The sequence below is a fragment of the Pan paniscus genome, chromosome X (assembly GCF_029289425.2).
Source record: "Pan paniscus chromosome X, NHGRI_mPanPan1-v2.0_pri, whole genome shotgun sequence".
In the NCBI taxonomy this organism is placed as follows: Eukaryota; Metazoa; Chordata; class Mammalia; order Primates; family Hominidae; genus Pan; species Pan paniscus.
In genome coordinates this window covers 85,629,249-85,646,053 of record NC_073272.2, presented here as the reverse complement: position 1 = coordinate 85,646,053, position 16,805 = coordinate 85,629,249, and the positions used below count along the sequence as shown (strand labels likewise).

The 16,805-nt window shown below is 32.9% G+C and overlaps 2 protein-coding genes across 3 annotated transcripts in view; one reads left to right on the top strand and one right to left on the bottom strand.

Annotated features, from left to right (window-relative positions):
* The window catches only part of DACH2 (dachshund family transcription factor 2), a 673,465-nt gene that overhangs the window by 654,423 nt on the left and 2,237 nt on the right, over positions 1 to 16,805 (bottom strand). The window lies entirely within an intron of this gene.
* On the top strand, positions 6,138 to 9,353 carry LOC106634304 (putative elongation factor 1-alpha-like 3). Its single transcript, XM_014343485.4, has 2 exons — positions 6,138 to 6,742; positions 6,777 to 9,353. The coding sequence occupies exons 1-2, from the start codon at positions 6,301 to 6,303 to the stop codon at positions 7,259 to 7,261; spliced, it is 927 nt and encodes a 308-aa protein (XP_014198971.2). The 5' UTR covers positions 6,138 to 6,300; the 3' UTR covers positions 7,262 to 9,353.

Sequence of the window (16,805 nt, the reverse complement as noted above, 5' to 3'; positions counted from 1 at the left end):
GTTAAACAAAACTGACAAACCTTTAGCCAGACTAACTAAGAAAAAAAGAGAGAAAATCCCAATAAATACAATTAGCAATGAAAAAAGGAGACATTACAATGGATACTGCAGAAATTCAAAGGATCATTCGTGGCTACTATGAGCAACTATATGGCAATAAATTGGAAAATCTAAAAGAAATGAACAAATTCCTAGATACATACATACCAAGATTGAAACAGAAAGAAATCCAAAACCTGAACAGTTCAATAACAAGTAATGATATTGAAGCAGTAATAAAAATTCCCCCAGTGAAGAAAAGCTTGGGACGTGAAGGCTTCACTGATAAATTCTACCAAACATTTTAAAAAGAACGAAACCCAATACTACTCAAACTATTCCGAAAAATAGAAGAGGAGGGAATACTTCCAAACTGAATTTATGAGGCCAGTATTAACCTGATACCAAAACCAGACAAAAACACATCAAAAAATGAAAACTACAATCCAATATCTCCTATGAATTTGATGCAAAAATCCTCAGCAAAATACTATCAAAACAAATTCAGGAATACATTAGAAAGATCAACATGACCAAATGGGATTTATCGCTGGGATGCAAGGCTGGTTCAGCATATACAAATCAATCGTTTTGACACATCATGTCAACAGAATAAAGAATAAAAACTATGTAATAATTTCAAATAATGCTAGAAGAGCATTTGGTGAGTCCAACATCCCTTCATGGTAAAAAGCCTCAAAAAACTGGGGATAGAAGGAATATATCTCAACATAATAAAAGCCATATATGACAGACCCACAGCTAGTATCATACTAAATGGGGAAAAACTGAAAGCTTTTCTTTTAAGATCTGGAACACGACAATGATGCCCACTGTCATCACTGTTATTCAACATAGTACTGGAAGGCCTAGCTAGAGCAATCAGACAAGAGAAAAATATAAAGGGCAGCCAAATTAAAAAGGGAGAAGTCAAATTATCCTTGTCTGCAAATGATATGATCTTATATTTGGAAAAACATAAAGACTCCACAAGAAAGTTGTTAGAACTGATAAACAAATTAAGTAAAGTTACAGAATACAAAATCAACGTACAAATATCAGTAGCATTTCTATATGCCAACAGTGAACAATCTGAAAAAGAAAAAATTCTAAAACTTACATGGAACCACAAAAGACCCAGAATAACCAAATCTATTCTAACCAAAAAAGCAAAACTAGAAGAGTTTTATTACCTTACTTCAAATTATACTATAGAGCTATAAGGAACCAAAACAGCATGTTACTGGCATAAAAACAGACATATACACCAATGGAACAGAATAGAGAACCCAGAAACAAATCCACAAACCTACAGTAAACTCATTTTCAACAAAGGTGCCAAAAATATACCCTGGGGAAAAGACGATCTCTTCAATAAAGAGTGCTGGGAAAGGTGGAAATGTATATACAGAGGAATGAAACTAGATTCCTATGTCTCACCATATGCAAAAATCAAATCAAAATGGATTAAAGACTTAAACCTAAGACCTCGAACTGTGAAACTGCTACAAGAAAACTTTGGGAAAGATCTCCAGGATATTGGTCTGGGCAAAGATTTCTTGAGCAATACCCCACAAGTATAGGCAACCAAAGCAAAAATAGACAAATGGGATTGCATCCAGTTAAAAAGCTTCTGCACAGCAAAGGATACATTTAACAAAGTGAAGAGACAACCCACAAAATAGAAGAAAATATTTGCAAACTACACATGTGACAAGGTATTAATAACCAGAATATATAAGGAGCTCAAACAACTATATATGAAAAAAATCTAATAATCCAATCAAAAAAAATAAGAAAAAGATTTGAGAAGACATTTCTCAAAAGAAGACATACCAATGGCAAACAGGCATATGAAAAGGTGCCCAACATCATTTGTCATCAGAGAAATGCAAATCGAAATTACAATGAGATACCCTCTCACCCCAATTTAAATCGCTTATATCCAAAGGACAGGCAATAATAAATACTGGTGAGGATGTAGAGAAAAGGGGACCTTCGTACATTGTTGGCGGAAATGTAAATTAGTACAATAACTATGGAGAACAATTTGGAGGGTCCTCAAAAATCTAAAATTTGAGCTACCATATGGTCCCGCAATACCACTGCAGAGTATATACACAAAAGAAAGGAAATCAGTATATCAAAGAGATACCTGCACTCCCTTGTTCATTGCAGCACTGTTTACGATAGCTAAGATTTGGAAGCAACGTAAGTTCCATCAATGGATAATGGATAAAGAAAATGTGGTACACAATTGCCCCAAAAAGAATAAAATACCTACGAATACAGTGAACCAGGGAGGTGAAAGGTCTCTACAATGAGAATTACAAAACACTGCTCAAAAAAAATCAGAAAAGATACAAATGGAAAAACATCCCATGCTTATGGGTCAAAATAATCAATATCATTAAAATGGCCACAATGCCCAAAGCAATTTACAGATTCAATGCTATTCCTATCAAACTACCAATGACATTCTTCACAAAACTAGAAAAAAAAAACTATTTTAAAATTTATATAGAACCAAAAAGGAGCCCGAATAGCCAAGGCATTCCTAAGTAAAAAGAACAAAGCCGGAGGTATCACATTACCCAACTTCATACTATACTACAGGACTACAGTAACCAAAACAGCATGGAACTGGTACAAGAACAGACACACAGACCAATGGAACAGAATACAGAACCCAAAAATAAGGCCTCACACCTACAACCACCTGATCTTTGACAAACCTAACAAAGACAAGAAATGAGCAAAAGACTCCCTATTCAATAAATGGTGCTGGGATAACTGGCTAGACATATGCAGAAGACTGAAGCTGGACCCCCTCCTTACACCATATACTAAACTCAACTCAGGATGGATTAAAGACTTAAATGGAAAACCCAAAACTATTAAAATCCTGGAAGACAACCTAGTCAATACCATCCTGGACACAGGAACGGGCAAAGATTTCATGACAAAGACACCAAAGGCAATCGCAACAAAAGCAAAAATTGACAAGTGGAATCTAATTAAATTTAAGAGCTTCTGCACAGCAAAAGAAACTATCAACAGCATAAACAGACAACCTACAGAATGGGAGAAAATATTCACAAACTATGCATTTGATAAAGGTAATATCAAATATCTATAAGGAACTTAAGCAAATTTACAAGAAAAAAACAAACCACCCCATTAAAAACTGAGCAAAGGACCTGAACAGACACTTTTCAAAAGAAGACAGACATGTGGCCAACAAGCATATGAAAAAAGCTCAATATCACTGATCATTAGAGAAACCAAATCAAAACCACAATGAGATACCATCTCACACCAGTCAGAATGGCTATTACTAGAAAGCAAAAAATAAATAAATAAATAACATGCCGGTGAGGTTGCGGAGAAAAGGGAACACTTATACACTGTTGGGCAGAGTGTAAATTAGTTCAACCATTGTGTAAAACAGTTTGGTGATTCCTCAAAGAGCGAAAAGCAGAACTACCATTTGACCCAGCAATCCCAGTACTGGGTATATAACCAACGGAATATAATCTGTTTTATTATAACGACACATGCACGTGTCTGTTCATTGCAGCGCTATTCACAATAGCAAAGACATAGAATCAACATACATGCCCATCGATGACAGAAATGGATTAAAAAAAAGTGATACATATACACCACAGAATATTATGCAGCCATAAAAAACGATGAGATTGTGTCTTTTGTGGGAGGCTGGAGGCTATTATCCTCAGCAAACCAATGCAAGAACAGAAAACCAAATACCACATATTCTCACTTATAAGTAGGAGCTAAATGATGAGAACTTATGAACACAAAAAAGTAAACAACAGACATTGGGATATACTTGAGTGGGGAGGTGGGAGGAGAAAGAGAAGCAGAAAAGATTATTATTGGGTACTGGGCTTAATTCCTGGGTGACGAAATAATCTGTATAACAAATCCCAGTCACATGAGTTTACCTAGGTTACAAACCTTCACAGGTATTCCTGAACCTAAAATAAACATTAAAAAAAAGAAAATGTGGTACATACACACAACGGAGTACTATTAGCCATAAAAAAGAATGAGACCCAATCATTTGCAACAACATGCATGGAACTGGAGATCATTATGCTAAGTGAAATAATCCAGGCACAGGAAGACACACATCACATGTTCTCACTTATTTGTGGGATCTTAAAATCAAAACAATTGAACTAATAGACACAGAAAGTAGAAGGATGGTTACCAGAGGCTTGGAAGAATAGTGAAGGGCTGGAGGGAAGGTGGGGATGGTTAATGGGTACAAAAAAAATAGAGGGAATGAATAAGACCTACTATTTGATAGTACAATAGGGTGACTAGAGTCAATAAGAACTTAACTATACTTTTTAAAATAACTTAGAGTGTAATTAAATTGTTTATAACTCAAAGAATAAATGCTTGAGTGGATGGATACCCCACTCTCCATGATGTGGTTATTTCACATTGCATGCCTATATAAAAATATCTCACGTACCCCATAAATACATACATCTACTATGTAACCACAAAAATTTTAAAAAATAACTTAAAAATAAACTTTTACCTAAAAAAGTGTATATACAAAAATGTAAATAATTTATTCTCAACACGTTTCAAAAATGTGCTATGGCAAGCTAGAATCAATCAAACAGAACAGGAGTAGTAAGAATATTTACCAAGGATATGTAAATGGACACTTTATAATTTTTTAATTAAAGTAACATTTACAAGAATACTAAACGAATATTACTTTAATACAACATGTATACAAATGTTTTATTAAGGTTTTTAATGCCACCTCAAATGGAATAACATTTCTACATTTTGCCTTCAGTTTTTTTTCTTTTTATTCACAGCTAATATTTGTATGTCCTTTGTTCCCGTTCATTATTAATCTGATTAACCTTACCACTAAAATGAAGACAATTAAAAGGGATAATTCATTCAAGAACTCTATGGATATGCCTTTATCAGTACACTCTATACTGCCTACTTCCCACCTATCAGTTAGTTCCTGGTCTATTCTCTATTTACATAAGAAACATTTTCTCATCAGGTTTTCTCCACCCTTTTTTAGTTTCATTCCTTTGTTCATTCCCAAATAGAACTCCATCAATGCTAACATGACCCAAATTTAGCCCACCTGTCTGTAAAATCAAGAGGCTTCCTAACTAAACAGAAAACTAAATTATTGAGCTTCACTGCCCCTTCTTTGAAGGAACATGAATCCATATGGGACAAAGGCTTTTACATATTTCCCACTAATGTAGAGAAAACCTCAAAAAAAAGGAATTCTTGGATTTCATTTACATTTAAAACTGAGAACCATCTTGGAAACAAAAAACAAAAATTAAAAAAAAAAGAAACAAAATACCAAACTGAATACACAGCATATCTGTCATTCAATTCAATGAGACAAAACTGTAAAGAATAATGAAAGCTTTAGGCTGCTCTGCCTATGGAGTAGTCATTCCTTTATTCCTTTACTTTCTTGATAAACTTGCTTTCACTTTAAAACAAGGAAGAATAATAAAAGCTTTAGATTGTGGCAGAATAGGGATTATGTAAACATCATACGACTTTACAAAAAAGAACATGCCCCTAAAATAACAAAAACCTGTCAGTCCTCTAGCATGACAAGGAACAATGCAAAAGAACTGCAAATTTAAGAATGTGGCTATATCAAATATACGTATACCAATTAAACACTGGAGCAGTTACTACTCTCTTTAGAGGTCACAATGTTCTATATGTGCCCATCATGAAAATGACTGCTCTTGACAGGATATAATCAGCATCAAGACTATATAATGTTCCTTTTCTTAATTGCAAGCTGAAAATCAATTAATTATTCTCTTCACAGAGTAGAAACGCTTCACAAAAATCTGATTTAGAGTTATACTCATCAATGCATTCTAACCCAAAGCTATAATTCCTCTGGTATCAAGAAATTTTTATTTAACTGAAGGAAGACAGTTATTTAGGGGTTCTGAACACAGGAAGGTGTGTTAAAGTCAGTAACTGGCCTCATGTAATTTGCCAGGTTTTGATCTGCTAACACCTGTAATGACTACTGTATCCATTAAGAACGTGATTACAGGGACATCTCAGGTTGACTGTGCTGTCCTGATTGTTGCTGCTGGTGTTGGTGAATTTGAAGCTGGTATCTCCAAGAATGGGCAGACCAGTGAGCATGCCCTTCTGGCTTACACACTGGATGTGAAACAACTAATTGTTGGTGTTAACAAAATGGATTCCACTGAGCCACCCTGCAGCCAGAAGAGATATGAGGAAATCGTTAAGGAAGTCAGCACTTACATTAAGAAAATTGGCTACAACCCCAACACAGTAGCATTTGTGCCAATTTCTGGTTGGAATGATGACAACATGCTGGAGCCAACTGCTAACGTGCCTTCGTTCAAGGGATGGAAAGTCACCTGTAAAGATGGCAATGCCAGTGGAACCACGCTGCTTGAGGCTCTGGACTACATCCTACCACCATCTGGTCCAACTGACAAGCCCTTGCGCCTGCCTCTCCAGGATGTCCACAAAATTGGTGGCATTGGTACTGTACTTGGTGGTCAAGTGAAGACTGGTGTTCTCAAACCCGGTACGGTGGTCACCTTTGCTGCAGTCGATGTTACAACTGAAATAAAGTCTGTTGAAATGCACCAGGAAGCTTTGAGTGAAATAAAATAAAGCTTCGAGTGAAATGAAATAAAGCTTTATTCCTGGGAACAACGTGGGCTTCAATATCAAGAATGTGTCTGTCAAGGATGTTCGTTGTGGCAACATTGCTGGTGACAGCAAAAATGGCCCACCAATGAAAGCAGCCAGCATCACTGCTCAGGTGATCATCCTGAACCATCCAGGCCAAATCAGGGCTGGCTATACTCCTGTACTGGATTGCCACATGGCTCACACTGCATGCAAGTTTGCTGTACTGAAGGAAAAGATTGATCACCGTTCTGGTAAGAAGCTGGAAGATGGCTCTAAATTCTTGAAGTCCGGTGATGCTGCCATCATTGATATGGTTCCTGGCAACCTCATGTGTATTGAGAGCTTCTCAGACTATCCTCCTCTGGGTCACGTTGGTGTTTGTGATATGAGACAGACAGTTGCTGTGGGTGTCATCAAGGCAGTGGACCAGAAGGCTGCTGAAGCTGGCAAGGTCACCAAGTCTGCCCAGAAAGCTCAGAAGGCTAAATGAATATTATCCCTAATACCTGCCACCCCAGTCTTAATCAGTGGTGGAAGAAGAATCTTTGAACTGTGTGTTTCAATGGGCCATTTAAGTTTAATAGTAAAAGACTGGTTAATGATAACAATGCATTGTAAAATCTTTAGAAGGAAGGCAGAATGTTTTGTGGAACACTTTGTTTTTTTTGTTTTTTTTTTTTTTTTTTACATGTGGCAGTTTTAAGTTATTAGTTTTTAAAATCAGTACTTTTTAATGGAAACAACTTGATCAAAATCTGTCACACAATTTTGTAGATCCATTAAAACAGAGTTTAATCAGAAAAAAGTAAATAAAATTTAATATTAGAATAAGTAAAATATATTTAGACAGGTAAATATGCTGAGAACATTTTATAATGCACTGCAAAGCCAAATCAATGTTATTTTAATTTTCCACGTTTTTGAATTATATGTATTGTTTACTCTTCCTTCCACTAACGTAGGTTAGCTGAGAGTTAACCATGAAACACTAAAACTCAAACTAGATAATCTGGAGATGAGACAATAAGAATGTGGCAAGTTCTTAGTATCACCACTTCCCCTGATAAGGAGCCTTGCACATAGTAGGTGCTTACTAAATATTTGTTGAAATGAATTGAATTGGAAAATATCATGTTTAAAGTGAATATGCTAATTGGCTTATAAAGTGAGACCTAAAGATTGTATGCTTTGCATAAAATGTACTATGGAGTAATTTTTTTTCTATGAACAAATTCCCCTTTTGCATACCTCAGATAAAAACCTAGAGGGAACTCACAGATTTTTCTAAAAAATAAATTTAGAAGTTTAGCAGATTACAGGATATTTTCAAAGCAGCAAGCTTAACAGTAACATTAAACATTTAATTATACATGTTTGCAAATAATCTGGTTTTGTAAAGTTATTTACATTTAAATATAACATATTTAAGGGTCAATGTACTCTGGATGAACAAAAATAAACAACTCTCATCTCTGTTTTAATTTTTGGCATAATATTGTATAGGACCACATGCAAAGCAAATGATGCTCTAAGATTGAGGATCTTACTAGTTTAAAACTCTTAACACAAATCAAAGCAAGCTTTTTAACATAATTTTTTTAAAAATCCACAGTTGCATGTTTTATAACAAAAACGTGTGTCTCATGGATTGATTAACTTTATGAATTTTAAGAATTCATATCCCTTTTAACAAATATATATCATAAAAAGTTACTAAGGTCAATTAACTATGGTCATTCTTCAGTGGAAATACATGTTTTATTTCATGCTCCTTTTTATGTGTACTTTATAAGATAAGAACACTTTCTGCACTTATAAAACTAAAATACCTTGTTTTGTATCTTAATAACTGACTATTTTTAGTTGGACTTTTCTGGTATAATTCCGAAGACTGAAAAAAGATGTTTACTGATATAATGCATGAGGCAGATATGGGAAAGGAAATTTAAGGATTATTCAATAATAGATGTGGCAAAATTTTGTAATCTCAAATATTTCATAATTTAGTAAATATAATAGGAGAGATAATACAGCTTATACTCCCCAAGCTAATGATAGGATGATGGTAGTCTGTATGGTCCATGAAAGAACAGACTGTTTGGTTCATTTTGTTCACAGCACCTAGCACCTAGACCACTGCCTGGCACCACAAAGAATACCCTTAATAAGTGCTGGATAGACACACACACACACACACACGCACAGGCTATCATAACAAATCTAATCATGAGCGATCAAAATGGTTGTGAAGAAGTTTTTATTTAAATTCCAATAATTAAATAGATAGACATGAATTTTCCAAATGTCTACAGCTTAAAGACAATACAGCAAAAGACATACTCACTGGTTGCCACTGCACTCCTGCCTGGGTGACAGAGCCAGACCTTGTCCCAAACAAAAACAAAAACAAAACACACACACACACAAAAAAACCCATACTCACTGACGTCTAACTTATGTCCTCTGGGGAGGTCAACTTGCGGTTTGGTAATTAAACTTCCTTGGATTGAACCCAGAAGGGGAACCATATCATAATGCATCCCATCTTATCATCAGTAGTGTTATATAGAGCAAGTCTTCAGTGTCTGCACATTTACTATCATTTTAGAATGATCAAGGCTTTGACTACATATATAATATTTTATGGATGATCTTTTTTATCATATTAAAGTTTTTATATAGTTTCTGTGAATTTAGTATGCTTTAATATGGCATTAAACTCAAGATTCTTAAAATAGGTGCTCTGTAATTGCACCTATATACCCTGCTACCAAAGGCCATTAAGAGATAGTATAGTCTTATATGATAATTACATATGTTTTCAAAATGTTTTTACTTCAGTATAGGAGGATATCTCATAATGTATACATAACATACATAATGCATTAACAGTATGATAACAAAAATAAATTTTTCTAAATACTGTTCATAAAAATAAATACATAATTAATATTGTTTGTGATGATAGTACTATACTTTTTAGACAAACATGAGAGATAGACTTCTCTCAAAATAACTGAAAGCTCAGAAACTAACATATTGCTGTAAGCTATAATGGTTATAACTGTTAATCCAATACACCTTTTATACAAACCCATAAACACATGAGTGGAAAAATAGCACAGATGTTCATCTCTAATGCAATTTCCATTCAATTTCCTAAGTGCGGTCCCTGTGTGCAAACTAGCTTAACGTTATGTTTAGCTTGCAAATTCTTTTAATAAATAATGAATGCAATAAAACTAGATCAATGGCAAGCTGAGAAATCATAAAAAAAAGGCTTTTGTGTTCAGGCTGTTGCCCATTTCAAACTTTAATCCGGCGACAGATCAATATTACTTTTTTCTTTTTAACCCATCACATAAATAGCAGATAGACTAAATGTAGCCCAAATGCTGTTACTAGCTAGTAGTTGCCAGCAACCTGATAAGATCATTGTACACAATTGCAATCGAATGCTATATACCTTTGTATACACATTACATTACACACCATTAAACAGTCAATTTGTTTAAAAATAAAAAGATTATATAGCAATAAAAATACTGTGGCTTATTATTTTTTAAACTTTCCTGTACCATATGCTTTTTCCAGTAGTATAATTACAAGGTTTCCACCACAATTTGCTCTAATAAACAAAGTAATTGTGATGGGTCAAAATAGTACACAGACACGAGTAGTTTCAACTTCAGGGTTCCTAGATTAAAGGAAATTTTACTCTTCAAAATTAATTACACCTGAAAGAACTAAGTTATTCTTTTAAATGGGTGGTGAGGAGGATACTTCATGCAAATTTGAGTTTCATTGGATTGGGCCTTAAGATTATTCAGGAAAAAAATCAAATCATTCTTTTTAACATGTATTTGTATTCTATTCACAGACTAGAAAGAAGGGAGGAAAACCCTCCTTTTACCAACTCATTTTGAATACACATGCATTTACTGTTTGAAAACAGGATCACAAGTCAACTGCCACAAGGGCTAGTGTTCATATCCAGTAGTATAAATCTAAATCACCAATAATCATTTTATGGTCTTAGGCTCACTTTATTTATTAATTCTTGCCTTTTCATAATATTTGAGCATGTCTACTGGGTTTTCACCTAAGGGAAATATCAAGAAGTCATACTTGCTTTGAAGATATACTTCATTTCAAATATTCTAAGTTCATATATTAGATTTTGATACCTTTACATGTGTATTTGTGAAAGGTTTATGGCATGATTACAAATTGTTTTATATTGGATTTAAAATTTCAGGATTAGTATATCTTCAATAACTGCATACTTTAACTATTTCTTACCTTTTGTTAAGGAACGTCACATACTGCAAAGAATTCTAATAAGAGGAATAAACGTGTGTATATGTGTATGCATAGTTGTATTCATTCAACAAATGTGAATTAAATGTCTAATATACACAGAACATTAGGCTTAATGAACCTTTTCAAAGAACGTTACTGGAGTTAAAAATGACTCCTCAGAAATTATTATTAAAAACCCAAGGTTTCGTTTTATGTAACAAATTCAGTTCTTTTTTTAAGGATACCATGATAGGTATTGATAAAGATATCTTTTTCTTAAAACATATTCAATTTTGCATAAAACAATTTGTGTTACTTCTTAAATTCACAGTCTCAGTATAATATTTTCACCAATTTTAACATACAAATTTAGTGTTGAAGAAGGATGTGGTGAGATACCACCATAAAGGCATTTACACATTTTAAAGAAAAATTGAAAAAAAGTTAACTATTTTCCATAATTTATTGAAGTTCATTTTCAACTTTTCTTTAAACTGTACCATAGGTAATAGTATACATATCATAAACATCCAACATTAGCCTAACCACTGGAGATACAATTTTTCCTGAATTTGAGATCTAAATAGTATCATTTAACGGTGTTTACTGTTTTCCTATTCTAATAAAGGTAGGAATAAAATTATGATTAAGGAATACTGTGTAGGCTTTCAAAGAGGATCTACTTCTAAAAACTGATTTTTAAAATATATATTCTTCAGAAAGCTGAATAAGAGAAAATTTGAACCTCCTTTTTAAAATTTGCATTTTCAAATATCAGACTAACTGAAAAGTTATATCACCTACAATATTAAATTCAAAATATTCACATCAATTGACAGCATTGTTTCTCTCTCAGAATCAAGGAAACAAAGCCATGGGTTAAATGAAATGAAGTACGGTAGTTATGATATTTAATGCAGGTAAGTAATAAATTTCACTAGCGTTATATCAAAGTTCCTTTTGGTGACCATATGTGTTTCTGTAGTTTAAGAAATTAAACTATAAAAGCATTTATTGCTACTGGATAATTTATGATTTACAAATAATTAGCAAGAATATAAATATATTAAAATGAAATAAATTTTCCTGGGATTTTCAGCATTACAAAGTGAATAAATGATGAATACACAATGGACAGGCTGTCTCCTTTCTACTAAAAAAAATATTAAATCCTGAAGGGGTTCTAAATCCCTTCATAAGAGTATATTGCAGCTGCATTAAGCCAACAAAAAGCTTATTAGTAAGGATTTAAAAACTAACACCCTTCTGTAATCAATTTGGATACAGTATTATTCTATTTATAGTGACACTTTCAATGTGTCCCAATCATATATTACTAATTCTCATTTTTCCTCCTATGATTAAATATTAATGTAGAGGCACTATTAAGCAGCTACACTATATTTAGGCTTTAATATGTTGATCTCCACCATTTTGGAATAGTTCACAATATAGCATGAGTATTGAGACTCTTTCCCATGAAAAATCTTAAGATTGATTTGGTATTTTTCTCTGATTCTCAAATAAAATAAATTTAGTTGTTCTAGCAGAAAATGGAAAAAGGGATGCCGCCACTTTAAAAGCTTCAATCTCTTTGACATTGCTGGCAGTGTATGGGAACATTAATGCATCTGTCATGATAACAAGCTAAGAATAACATCTAGACATCAAACCGAGCAGAGAATCCATCTGAAGTGATTCATTCAGATCTGTCTCATTGATTTATTAAACACAGGGCAACATCTGCAGCCTCACAGAGCCGCTTGGTGAAATTAATGCAAGATCAATTCAAATGGAAAAAAGTGTAAAAGAGATAAATCAAAACACAATTTGCATGCAGTTCCACAATCAGGCTTATTGGGTACAAATGCTCAATTTCCCTTCCAAAGCAAATGTGTTTAAATGTTGTTTTATCTTTTTAGAATTGTGTGATCTGAAGTGGCAGTGAAGAGTTTTGCAGGTTGAGATGGTGAAAGGGAAGAAAAGGAGGAAATAAATGCAACCAAAGGCTTTTTGAATATGCAACAAGAATATCATTAATACCTAATTGTTTTGCTTTGAGGGAAAGGTTTGATGTCTTTTTCACAAAAACATAATATTTTCAGTTTTGGATCAATTAGGATGGTTTTAATACATATTTAAAATGTATAGAGTAGATAACCCCAAATCATTTGTATCTCTAAACGCATAAGATAAAGTGCCACTGGATAGCTAGATTACCAACTGAAATATAACATGTTGTGATTAGGCTTTTCACAATTATATTTGTCTGCTAGAAGCATGTTAAAGACATCTATGAATTTCATTAAGACAAAATAAGATTACCTAAGAAAGCATCAAATAATTCAGACTTGATATCTTCTATAGGAACTAGGTATTTCCTGTGTAAAACCATATAAAACATTAATGTCTGAAGACCATCATGTCCTAATTATTTATTGACATTCATGTGCTATACATTGAGGATAATATGATACATAAAAATCCAAAGATATACTGCATCATGTCATGGATCATTTCTTTAATGTAGTATCCATCACCCAATAAATGAGTGAGGCACATATGAATACCAGCTAAAGTAGTTAAATACAAAACTGTTGGTTATTCAGAAGCGTATATTTAAAATGAATGTAAACATGGAAAGTCTATGCATTGGCATATAATTATAATTGCTTTAATTATAATCCTGACATCATTCTTCTCATAAAGGACAGAGCATTGTTGACCATGTGGCTGCTTTTAACAGACAATATGACTATCTCTTCATCGTCCTATAGAATAAAATGTGCATTTACTACACAGATTCTTTTCTAAAATGTTTTTATCATTACTGAAAACGTAAGCCATACAAAATATTAACTCAGGAAAGTGATTCAAGTTCTGCAAAAATTTGACATTGCCTAACTGTAAATGTAAAACATAAATTTTCAAAGTAAATTATGCTACTCTGTATGGATCATGAACTATAAAGTACTCATCAAGTGTGACTACAAAGCCAAACTCATTGAGCGCTCACAATAACCATATTTCTAGTATTTGAAAATAGTTTTAAAATGTTGTAAAATGTGCTTTGATATTAAAAATCTCTTTAATATAAAACCATATTTATGTTCTGTTTATATACTATCAAAATAACAAGAAACCACAACTGGAAATTTTACTTTAAAAACTGAATTCTATTTGTTTGAATATATGTTGAATCATGTCTCCAAATGCATTACTAAAATATTTTCTTAATCATACTTTCTTGTTTCTTCAAGCACCCATTTAACTCTAAATGACCGAATAACATTTAATCAGTTGGTCCTCAAACAAAATTAAATGCTGGTCATGAAATCTGACAATATTTTACTTTTATGTTGATAGGTAGGTAAAAAGAGAAACACTAAAATTTATTGATTGTTTAGTAATTTTCATATTTAGGAAAAACAATTTTTAATTTACTATTTTACTGCTGCATTAAACTTAGGAGAATTTAGTAAGAAAAATCTATTGCATAAGAGTGAAAATTGTCAACATTTACTTTCTAAACCTGCCTGTTCTCTCTGGTATTAAAAACTCTAAGTTTTCTTGCACAAAATATTAAACAGAAATCACAGTGCTTTATCTGCAAAAACAAAATCCAAAACAGTATAGTAATTTTTCCCATTTAGTGTTGATTATTTTTATCATCATTTAAAAAATAATCCTCAAAATCATATCCTTATAATTAATTTTGGAAGTTAATAGTCATGAAGGAAAAATGTTGTACAGTTCTTTGAAATTACAGTGATGTAAACCTTGACTTGTCGAACAGAACAATGAATGGTCAAGAGTTTTAATCTTACTACCTCTCTAGCAGTTGAAGCAGATATTATTTCTTAACTTATTTTCTAGGAAGACAACTGAATATTTTGATAATTGGCTAACAACAAAATAGTTAATAAAAGGCACTGGTAGTTCTTGCTGTGACTTTCAGTACTATCAAAGAAACAATTATGTATATATTTTACTCATTCATTTTTCTTCAGTGCACATAATGGGCACTGAAGCAAGTCAAAATGTTACTTAGTGGCAATACCTTAAGGTCTTTGAAAATGACCAATTTGAAAACAGTCCATTTTGTGTGTTCTGGGATAGCACAGAAAGCATTCCAAATGCTCTAAGTCAGGACTTGTACTCTTCCCCACATACTCAACAGAGAGGGGAAGAAATGTTTATTATACAGAAAGAGAAAATTGCCAGTGACACCATTACAAATAGGCCTTCCATTCAACAACATATTATGAACATTTATCCATCAAGCGATGAAGATGAATCTCTTCTTTGAAATAAGAATAGTGTTTAAGAGTTTCTATTCGCTAAACATTTACTTTTTCCTTGCACTTCCCTCCCTGCTCTTAGCTAGAAGCACTAAGAAGTCATGAGTCCTGAAGGACAATCCTCTTTAGCCAGATCTCCATTGGTACATTACTCATCTTGGGGCATCTCTATAAGCTCTTCTGTTCCATCTTTCACTCTGTCTCAAGGCATCACTCTGCTCTTTTCCTGCATTTCTACTCTCTCACTGGCCTCGAGTCTCATCTACCTTACTTTGTCTCTCTTGGACCTCTTTCCTGTTTACATCCCTTACCTTTCTTTTCACTGAGTAGAAAAGTCACAGAAATAATGTTGATCTAAAAATTTCGCAATTTTCTTTAAAAATTCAGATTTTGGGAGTAACTTAAAGTATACATTTCTGTAAATAATCTTACCTAACATCATAAAGCATTTATTAAATGCATTATTATATTTTGTAATTTTAATAATGTGGTTAGGAGGGCACTTCGAATCAGCAAAATTTGTTGATATCATTTTATAATTAATTAGATTTTTCCCGGAAATTGTGGTTGTCTTCTATCTAAAATTGCAATTTAGGTGTGTTTCTAGTAGTTTTCCTCATCTTCACTGATGGATTGCATTCATAGAATATACTTCATAAATTTTTACAATTAATAAAATTGCAATACTTGTAACACAGTTTTAAAATATGAATATAATAAACCAAATACCCGTAAAGAAAAGAAAATGCAATAGAAGGCACATGAATCACATCACAGATCTATTTCTTCCTACATATTTAATATTTCTCTATCACCTTTATACACACACATACACAAAAGCAATTCACACACATGAAAAGTTACTATTGCTGTGATAAGCAGTAAATAAAAGCTAATTAGATAAAATAATAACCTAAAAATACATGGTATAACAGGGTCCAAAAATATTACAAGATCACCTGCCTCTCGATTTTTCTTTTTTAGTAAGTAGCTCTAATAAAAATTAGGAAAAGTTTCCATTTATAGAGAAAAGTATCAAAAGCATATTAAAATACTAATCTATTTATTTGAAAATCATGGTCATAGGTTTTTCTCAAGAATGTGCAAATTAATTGAGGAAGGAAGAATTTCCTAAGTGTAATAATTGTTCCACTTTAAGAATGGGCATTTTTAGAGATGGGAGAGGGGGAAGAGAGAAAGAACAGGGATGGAGAGATGAGAGACTGATAAAGAGAGAGAGTTAATAAGAGAATAGGTTTTCATGTCTGCAATTATTTAAATGTTTGAGTGTTTTTGGATGGCAACAAATGAATTAGATGGCCACTATCTGAAGTCCCTTGTAACCTTTTTAGTTTGTGTACTAATAAAATGCTTTGTAGTCGAAATAAAATTGTCTTTTTACTCTTACAATCCATAATTGCCTGTTTTATT